The 10,659-nt window shown below is 35.1% G+C and overlaps 1 protein-coding gene across 1 annotated transcript; it reads left to right on the top strand.

Moving 5' to 3' along the window:
- Window positions 1–3,891: 3,891 nt before the first annotated feature.
- Window positions 3,892–5,191, top strand: LOC143584684 (zinc finger BED domain-containing protein RICESLEEPER 2-like). The gene is made up of 3 exons (XM_077066684.1): window positions 3,892–4,412; window positions 4,485–4,619; window positions 4,690–5,191. The coding sequence occupies exons 1-3, from the start codon at window positions 3,892–3,894 to the stop codon at window positions 5,189–5,191; spliced, it is 1,158 nt and encodes a 385-aa protein (XP_076922799.1).
- Window positions 5,192–10,659: the final 5,468 nt, after the last annotated feature.

Below are 10,659 nucleotides of genomic sequence, written 5' to 3'. Positions count from 1 at the left end.
GATCAAAAGTATCGTCTTTGGGGTACCATAACCCGGTGTCAGGATTGCCCCTAAGACATTGAAGAATACGTTTGACCGCTCTCAGGTGAGTCACTCGGGGACTAGCTTGGTACCTAGCTCATAAACAAACAACAAACATTATGTCGGGTTGAGAAGCAGTAAGATACATCAAAGAACCAATCATAGCTCGATAGAGGGTAGGATCAACAGTATCCTCCAATTCATCCGGTGATAAATTGTGACAAACAAGGAGAGGAGTAGAAGGGGTTTTTCCGGCAGTAATATTGAATCGGCTCAAGACGTCGTTCACATATTTTGTCTGATGAATGAAAATTCCTTTCGCAGACTGATGAACTTGCAACCCTAAGAAAAAAATCATCTCTCCCATCGAACTCATCTCAAACTTGGTTTGCATAGATTTCTCGAACTCCTTACACAACGCGTCGTTTGTTTATCCAAAGATTATGTCATCTACATAAATCTGGACGAGGAGAAGATCGTCACCAATATTTTTATAAAACAAAGTGCAGTCAACAGTTCCTCGTTTGAAACCATTATCCGTCAGATGGTCGGCGAGCATGCCATACCAAGCTCTCGGGGCTTGATGTAGACCATATAATGTCATGTTTAATCAGTAAACTCGGTCAGGATAACCAGGGTGTTCAAAACCCGGAGGCTGTAAAACAAACACTTCCTCATGAAGTTCACCATTGAGAAAAGAACTTTTGACGACCATTTGGTAGACTATGATGTTCTTATAAGCTGCATAGGCTAGAAAAATTCGTATAGACTCCAATCTTGCAATAGGAGCATATACTTCAGTATAATTAATACCCTCTTGCTGATGAAAACCTTGCACCAGTAAACGTGCCTTGTTTCTCACAATCACCCCACGATCGTCTTTCTTACACTTATATACCCACTTAGTCGGAATCGCCTGCTTGACTCTAGCAGGTTTGTCGATAAGATCCCAAACGCCCAAACGTACAAATTGCTGTAATTCTTCTTACATGGCTTCTACCCAAGATGAATCTTGTAATTCCATACAAGGAGTCGTTGGCTCAACTTGGGATAGAAAGCAAGTGAATTTTGCAAGATTTACAATCCAAGACAAGTGTAAGTCAACATAAGCACACAATACATTATTATCACTTGATGAAGCAACTTGATGACGTGTTTGTAATCCCACATCAAGTTCTCCAATAATGTTTTCTTTCGGGTGATAATTATGAATCCTAAGAGTGGGATTCTCAAGAACATCAACGGTTTCATATAAATTAGTGTAGTGTTCACCCAGGTCGTGAGATGAAACATCACTATCAAGTTCAATAACTTGATCAACAACTGGAGTGTCATCAGATGAAGTAGATATGTTGTCGAAGAGAAGTGGAGAATCATTGTCAGGATCTTCTGTTGGAGCATCAATTGGAACTTCAACATCATTAGAACTTAAAATCTTGGAATTACCAATTGTTCTTCAAAATAAGCACGAACTAAATCCTCATCTGGTTGATCAATTGTTGGTGTAAACGAATTAAATAAGCCATCATAGTCAAACATCCAGTCGGTACCTTTCCCTTGACAGTCCACATGATACCATTCTTCGACACAACTAGCCGTAAAGTTAAATACTTGTTTCTTAGGAGAAGCATATCCCAAGAAATACCCTTCAATGGCTTTTTCATCAAACTTTACCACATCTTTTTTCAACATAGTACAAGGACATCCAAATAGTTCCAAGTATTTTAAATTAGGTTTACGATTATTCAATAACTCATAACTTGTCTTCTTGAGTCTCTTAACAGTTAGAACTCGCTTGAGTGTGTAACAAGCCGTATTCACCGCCTCATTCCAAAAATTGATAGGAAGCTTTGAGTCGGCCAGCATCGTTCTAGCAACTTCAATCAATGTTCTATTCTTTCGTTCAGCAACACCATTTTGTTGTGGTACATATGGAGCACTGTATTCTTGATGAATTCCCTTTTGTAAACAAAAGAAATCCAATACACTATTTCTAAATTCAGTACCATTGTCACTTCAAATTCTCCTCACTTTTTGTTTGTATAGTGATTCGATCTTAGTGATTAAATTTTGAACGAGAACTGGTGTTTGATCTTTTGAACTCATAAACAAGACCCATGAGTATCGTGAATAATCATCAGTAACTACCAGGCAATACCAATCTCCAGAAATACTCGCACGACTCACTGGACCGAATAGATCCATATGAATTCGTTCAAGTGGAGTATCAATGGAATATAATAACTTAGAAGGATGTGACTTTTTTCTTCTGTTTGCCCTTTTTGCAAGCAACACAATGATCGGATAATTTAAAGTTCTTTAGAGACACACCTTCAACTAAGTCATTTTCCATTAGATAGTTCATCTTACGAATATGAATGTGACCCATTCTACGATGCCATAGAATATAATCTTTCTCGGTTGCTTTCGAAACAAAACATGTTTCGATTGATGTTGATACTTTAGAGCTCATATTTAAGACATAAATATCATTTGATCGAGGTGATCGCATGACAACCATGTCCTCGGGAATCACATACCATGGTTTTAAAATCAGACACTCTTTATCTGTAAATATTGTAGTGTATTGCTTGTCACAGATTTGTGACACACTCAATAAATTATGGTCTACTTTGTCACAATAATTAACCTTCTCAAAAGTAATATGCCCATTCGAAACATCACCTTCCTATGTAATCATACCCCCAGAATTCTCAGCAAACGTCACATAACCCCCTTGAATATTCCTTACATTTGTTAAGAGGTCGAGATTTCCAGTAATATGACGAGAACATCCACTATCCATGATCCAGTTTTCACCAGAAATTAGGGATGGCAGTTAAACCAGGACCCGATGGGAATACCCGAAACCCGACATAATTGGGACGGGTATTACCCGTCCCATTAGGGTTTGGGATTAGTTTCAAAATTTTTCGCGGGTCTTGGACGGGTTTGGGATTTATAAAATACCCGGTTACTCGACCCGATTACCCGATAACATTGACCAATTTACCCGATTATATACTCGATATAGCCGGCGTAATTATATATATATATATATATTTGTTATACATATCACATATGATAAGTATATATAATAATATTAAAAGTAATATGTTTGTTCACTTTTTGAAGTTATTTCTGATAACAACAGTTATCGTAAGTCGTAACATTTGAAAGATTATTATTATTCTATTATATTATATATATATATATTAATCATATAAAATATAATTTGACTCTTCAGTTTCTTAAGGATATTATAAACTAATAACCCTACTGACGACATAACCTTCTCATCTCCATAAACCCTAAATCCTAATAGACGCCAATTCATTCATCTATTGAAACACCTGGTAATTCTCTTCTCTGATTCTTTATCTCTCTTAAATCTTGAATATGTAAATCTATAATCCTTATACTTGTTTAGTTGGTTTATGTTGCACCTTAATATCCAATTGCTCTTTGATTTTATAATTTATCTAGTTAACAAACTGTTTAACAATCAGTTTTTAACAATTAGTTTTTAATTCTCTGTTTATAATTGTAGTTAGTAATAGTTCTATTTATAATTCTATTTTTTTAGCAATCGGTTTATAGTTCTATCTTTATAAATGTAGTATTATAATTCTTGCTAGCACATGATAAATATTTATATATGAGTATCACATTATTTGTTCATTATTTGAAGATTTAATTCAGAAATCGTATGTTGGTTTGAATTTATTAGTGTCAGATTTTCAAAGTCTTGATTATATCATGTGTGTTTTTTTAGTGTCGGATATGGATGGAGAAGAAGTTATAGGCTGTGATAGTTCTACAAGCTGTGATAGTTCTACAACATAAACCCATGTTGATAGCGATCAACATATGCAAGAAGATAAACAAACAAACATAAATCAATCTCAAGAACAAGATCAGCATATTCATGAGGAAGCTGAAGAAACTAAAGAGAGGAAAAGGAAGTTAACTTCACCGGCATGGGAACATTTCAAAAAGATGAAGGTCAATGGTGTAGATTTGGCGGAATGCAATTATTGTAAAACCAGATTAGGAGCAAAGAGCAGAAATGGAACAAAACATTTACTTAAACATTCTGAGAACTGTAGCAAACGAAAAAACAAAGACATACGCCAACAAGTCTTATCTGTGAGTCAAATAAAGACAACTGGACACTCTGATATCTCTTGCTATAATTTTGATGGTGATAAGTCAAGAAAAGATCTAGCCAAGATGGTAATTGTGCATGAGTATCCACTTGTTATGGTTGAACATCATGGCTTTAGAAAGTTTGTGGCGGGTCTTCAACCTTTTTTTAAGGTTCCATCTCGAAACACTCTTAAAAGCGACATATTGAAGATTTTTTATTATGAAAAACAGAAGACGTTGAGGTATTTATTTGTTTTAATTTTTAAACGAAATATATATTATGTTACATTTTTACCAATGGTTATTTAATTAAGGATTTTGGAGAAGAATGCGAGTAGAATCGCAATTACCACAGACAGGTGGACATCAAGCAATCAAAAGAAAGGTTTTATGGCGATTACTACTCATTTCATAGATGATAACTGGGAGATGCAAAGTCGGATACTTAGGTACAATGTTTTTTTTTAAATCTATACTTTGATCAACTAATTGTTTAACTTATTTTTAAAAATTACATAGGTTCATCTATGTTCCTTGCCCTCATACTGCTGAAGTTCTTGCTAACGTTTTGTACGAGTCCTTGTGTGATTGGAACATAGATAGAAAAGTATCAACAATAACGGTTGATAATTGCACAACAAACGATTTGTTGATTAACTTGTTACTAGACAAACTATCTTTGAGTGATCTTATTTTGGGGGGACAGTTATTTCAAATGCGATGTTGCGCACATATTCTAAATCTAATTGTTCAAGATGGCCTGTCAATTATTGCTAACGGGATAGAGAGAATTAGAGACAGCGTTAGTTTTTGGACAACAACTCCAAAACGATTTGAAAAGTTTGAAGCATCAGCTCGTCAGTTAGGAATTCAATCATCAAAAAAGTTGTCCCTTGATTGCAAAACTCGTTGGAATTCAACATATCTAATGTTGAACGTTGCTATTATTTATAAAGATGTTTTCATGCGTCTTAAGCAACGTGAAAGTCAATATAACAGTTTGCCATTAGAGAAAGACTAGGAGCTGGCTAGCGATATTTGTCAAAAGTTGAAGGTAGTTTTTGATGTGACCGAGTTGTTTCCGGAAAAAAGTATCCCACAACAAATGTATTTTTCAAGTCTGTATATGAAATAAAGTTTTCATTAGATAATGGAGTCTAGATGATGAGGAAGTTATAAAGAAGATGGTTGAGAAGATGATTTTGAAGTATGATAAGTATTGGTCAATTATTCATGGGTTTATGGGAGTAGCGGCAATTTTAGATCCTCATTACAAGCTTACAATTATGAAGTTTTTTTTTCCCGGAATTTTTTGGTTCCGAAGAAGGTGCAAAGGCTGAAATCGCGAAGCACAAAAATTTTATGTATGATTTTTTTGAAGATTATAAAACAAAAGGTTGCGAGAAAGCAAGGAACCATGATTATGCAAGGTCAACTTCAAATAATAATTAGAGTGAAAGTGGATTATTTGATAACTATTCATCATATGTGGCCCAAGAAAACACATCAGGTTTTATTTGTTACCACATTTTGTTTTTTTATTTATATTCAGTTATATATCATCGTCATAAATAAAGTATGCATATGAATGTCACAGGAGGTATTATATTGTAGCTTGACCATTATCTTGAAGAGAAAGTTTGTCCACCAAACATGGATCTTGATATATTAGCTTGGTGGAAAACAAATGGTTTGAAGTACCCGATACTTCAAAGGATAGCTCGAGATATATTAGCAATCCCTATAACAACTGTTGCCTCCGAGTCTTCATTTAGTGCAAGTGGTAGATTGGTAACTCCTCATCGTAGTCGCCTTCATCCAAACACATTGGAAGCGTTGATGTGTGCTCAAAGTTGGTTGTTAAATGAAATAAAAGGTAACTTTATTTGCTTGATTTATTATTTTTCATTTTTATAAGCCAACTAATTTGCATTTATATATATATATATAGAAACTTGTTCAAAAGAAACCGAAGCATATTGTCAAACAATCGAGTATGACTATGATGATGGTGACGAGGTATATATACATTTCATGTTCCAAATTTTAGTTATAATTTTTTTTAATGTTTAGCATGTTTAAGTGTAATCTTAACCTCTTGTATTTTTTTTATTTGTAGGAAACTGGAAAAGGGTTTGAAGTAATGAATGCGTGTAAGGATGGATGACTATGAAGTTGCAATGGATTAATTTTTAGAGAAGCTAACGTGCCATTGTTTTGCTACTTCATTTTTTGGTGGAATTGTATCTTTTTTTTTAATTGAATGTATCATGAAACTAGAAGAATTACTATATCATTTTGGTTGAATTGGATGATTTGATCGTATTTAGTAATTGATTAGTATATATATATATATATACATATATTGTCAAAACCCGATAGAATCCCGATGGGTTTAATTTGGGTGTGCCCGACGGGTATGCCCGAAACCCGTGGGTTTACCCGATACCCGATGGGTAATTACCCGATAAAAACCCGCGCGGGTCTGGGACGGGTTTTAATAATCGGGTTCAGGTCTGGGAATACCAAGGCCCGTCCCAGACCCGACTCATTGCCATCCCTACCAGAAATGGTCTTGGATGTACCCTACACACAAACGAAAATGATTAGTTCAAAAAGGCAGCCCAGCCTCAGTCTTGGGCACCTTTTGGTTTTCTTGAGAAAAGTTAAACTTAGTTGAATTCAACTGTTGTTCAGCCACTTGCGAATAAGTTACAGGTTTCTTAGACTTACGTCTTAGATACGCAGCTTGAACTACATTTGAATTCACATTTTTGCATAACGGTTCAGTTGGAATGAACTTTGGTTTAACAGAACCATGAGTTCCATTCACATGAACAACTTTTCAAGGATTCACGTTTGAGAACATAATATGAGTATCATCATCAAGCAACACAGGTCGTTTCAGAATCTCCTTTATCAAAGGAACCGGTTTGGAATGGTGTTTGAGTAAAAGATGAAGATTTTGAAATTTCTGCTGTCCACAATTTCTCACTACATGACCTTGTTGACCGCAAAGGTAACAGCTTCGCATATCCACATGATTATGTTGAGAATTAATCGGAACATATGACACAGAAGATTGATGATGACTCGCTTTTTTTATCAAGCTTTTAGCAAAATCATCAGATGACTCATAATTTGTAAAACTTTTCAAAGTATATGTTCCAGTTGACTTTACAAATTGAACTTTCTTGGCCTATTTTAAAACTTGCTTTGCTTTGGTCAATGGATCAGATGAAGCAGATGTTTTAGCTTGAGCATACAAACGTTCAAGTTCTCCAATTTTTGAAGTTTCATTTTGAAATACACTCTCAATAAGTTCTGGTTTAATAATACTTATTGGAATGTCATTCTCAGTGAACATCGTGTTTATCCCCACTAATTTAAATACTCTACCAGTAGATGGCTTGGACATAGTTGGATTTATGAAACGCAACAAATCCTCATCACATGATTATCTTGTTTCACTTGAGTTGTCTGCGAACCATACACAGCCTCCTCAAATTCATGAGATTCACATAGTATGTGATTAGAACTTGGAATGTTCTTGTTCTTGTGTATGATTTCAGGTTCGAACACATCCTCAATGATAACTTTATCAACATTATCAACAAAGACTTTGTTGCTCTGAACATGAGGTTTCTGAATTAAAGATTGGGCTTTATTAATTTCAGGTTTAACTTGTTTTGCTTTTTCAGAAATCACAGATTCTTTAACAATCACATCCTCTTCTTTTCTAGCAAAAGGATTTAGTTTTAATCATTTTGAAAAGGTGGTGGAATTTCAACAAAACCTATTCCTTTCTTTGAATCTTTTTGCTTACCAGATACTTCAATTATTTCGTTTAGCAAAAAGAAAGAATTTCTGAATTTGCCCAATTCGTTCTTTAAATTGAGAATCTCATTTTCAAGCTCGGTTATCTTTGATCAATGTTACAAAATTTCTTGAAACTTTTGATCGTTAATGGTCATTTTAACCGATAACTCAGCCTTAAGATCATGATTACTTATAGTTGAGGCCTCAATTTTCTCTCTTGAATTCATTTGAGAGATCAAGGATTGCCTATAAGTATCTTTTAACGAAACAATCTCTTTTAGCAAATTATCATTTTGAAGTTTTAAGGCATCTATCTTAGGCTTATTAGTTTCACAATCAGAACATAACTTAAAAGTAGAAATACTAACCTCATTTTGCTTAGCCATGTACGCAGACATGATTGAATCATTGATTTTTTCCATACAAGCGAAAGTAGTTGGAAGCTTTTCACTTGAATCATCAGACTCAGACTCGGTGTCAGCATCAGAAGACAATTCACTTCCACTCACATCTTGAAAGTACTCAAGAAATACAAACATTGCCAAATTTGCTTGATTGTTACCACATAGTAGCCTTTGTGACCAGTCATCTCCATCTACGTTGGCTAACATTGGACGATAGTTTACATCCAGAAGACTTTCCGGCATCATTTGCACTTTTACCCGATGAGTTTTGATCTTGCTTTCTGGGACCGGTATACTCCTTTTTAGGCTTATCACATTCTTTGGCAAAATTCCCAAACTCTTGAAAATTGTAGCACTTAACCTTTAATTTATCAAACCCCAATTTCTTGTTCAAAGACGGAAGATCTTTACCCGTTCTCTGCATAAACCTTTTAACTTTCCTGACTATCATAGCTATGTTCCACCTTAAGTCCATCAGTTCTAAATCATCAGGATCAATCTGATCATAATCGTCAGATCGCTTGTTGCAATCTTACTACTAACCAGATTCTCATATGAAGTCATGAAGGCAGACAAAAACGCGAAGTTTTGTTCGGTCTCCCTCATGCTTACATTTGTTTGAGACGAGAATTGATTTGTGGGTTATGAAGATCCAGATCCTCCAGATGAACTAGAATCACCAGAGAATCTAGTATTTCCAGCTGTGTAGAAACAAGCACGTGGATCGCTATACATAGTTGTTGCATTTTCATTTGCATTTTGTGTGAGAAATGCAGTGATAGGTGAAATGGTTGAACTTAATGGCATACTTCCACCATAAAATGCAGGATCTTGACTATCTTTTGAAGACTTTTGACATTTAAGATAGTATTCTCGTGCTTTGATCTTTTGCATAAATTCCGATGCCGTCAAATCTTCATTGTTGAAATAATTATTCTCTTTCAGATCATCAAGAAAGTAGAGTAGGAACTCGGTAGTGCACTTTTAATGGTATCAATTTTATCAATCTCAGAAGTTTTCAATCTCATCTTATCCATCTCAGCTATCAAATGATTAAACCTTGTTGTCATCTTTTCAGCAGTTTCACCCTTAAGCAGGTTAAAGTTTATGAATTGAAACTTGAGCATAACCTTTTTGCTTTCAGCGGTGTTTCCCATACTTCTCATAAGGATATGTTGGAATAAAGAGGCACAAATCTTTATACTCCCTACTTGATGAATGATGTTTTCAGGTAAAGCCATAGTAAGAGTAGAATAAGCTTTGTCTCAATTTCTAAAGCTTTCTTCTCTCCAACCGAGTATTGTGAGATAGCTTTACGCATAAAACCAATAGTCTCATCTCTAATCATTGGAATGGTGTAAACCTCATCCAAACAATAAGAACAATCTGGGTGAACTGACCCTAGATGAGCACAGAAAAGAGGTTCCCATTTAGAAAAATCGCTAAATTTCATCAAACGTGGAAATTTTGAATGTGAACCGATCTCATTATCCAGTTGTAACATTTGTTGCATCAACATGTTTTGAGAAGCTAATGCATACATACCAGCCATTTTTGACAAGTTTCAAACATTAAAGAATTAAAATAAGAAAAATGACAAAGATTTCAAACTCTAGGGGTTAAAGTTGAAAATTTGAATAACGAACTTTGAACAGTTGTAACGAACTGTGAACAGTAGTAACGAATCACACCTTAACGAAGTTAAGAATGATCAGTTAACGAATTGGTTAACGAATTAGATAATTGTTGTTGGGTTAAGAGTTTGACCCAAATGAGGAGATTTGACCTAAATGAAGAATATTGAAGATTGGAATCTTCTCAACCTCCTCAGAAACTGCTAAGTATTGAACCCGGGTACACCTTGGACCTTCGAGTAAGCTTTTACTTAGCCGAGTACGAGATTTTGCCTCCCGGGCAAGGTTTACTTCAAGTAGTCTTCTTTAGTGGATATCCGAGCAAGGTATGCTTTTTAGTGTTTTCCCGAGTAAGGTTCATTAATTTGGCATATCCGAGCAAGGTTCACTTTGTCAAGCAGGATTGTTCTTCAAGACCAAGTATTTTACTCTTCCGAGTAAGGTTTGGTCAACCAAGTCCAAGAAACCAAGTATTTGGAAGACCGGGCAAGGTATTCTTTAATAATTGTGGTCCAAGTATACTTGATGAGTTGATGGAATATCTCTAAGTTATATCGAGTAAGGTTCTGCTCAAGCAAGGTATGTACTCCCGAGTACGCCTTATCAATAAGTTATTCAACTGACAATGAGCC

The sequence above is a fragment of the Bidens hawaiensis genome, unplaced genomic scaffold (assembly GCF_021521415.1).
Source record: "Bidens hawaiensis isolate Kalapana, Puna unplaced genomic scaffold, B.hawaiensis_p1.1 tig00033228_1, whole genome shotgun sequence".
NCBI lineage: Eukaryota > Viridiplantae > Streptophyta > Magnoliopsida > Asterales > Asteraceae > Bidens > Bidens hawaiensis.
The sequence above is the reverse complement of the archived record's forward strand: the minus strand, read 5'-3'. Positions and strand labels throughout refer to the sequence as shown.

What these genes read in the sequence shown, in the direction of transcription:
- LOC143584684 (XM_077066684.1), top strand. Translation starts at nt 3,892, where the DNA reads ATGCAAGAAGATAAACAAACAAACATAAATCAATCTCAAGAACAAGAT. An exon ending in GAAAAACAGAAGACGTTGAG is followed by an intron (nt 4,413 to 4,484) that starts GTATTTATTTGT and finishes TATTTAATTAAG; the next exon opens with GATTTTGGAGAAGAATGCGA. An exon ending in ATGCAAAGTCGGATACTTAG is followed by an intron (nt 4,620 to 4,689) that starts GTACAATGTTTT and finishes AAAATTACATAG; the next exon opens with GTTCATCTATGTTCCTTGCC.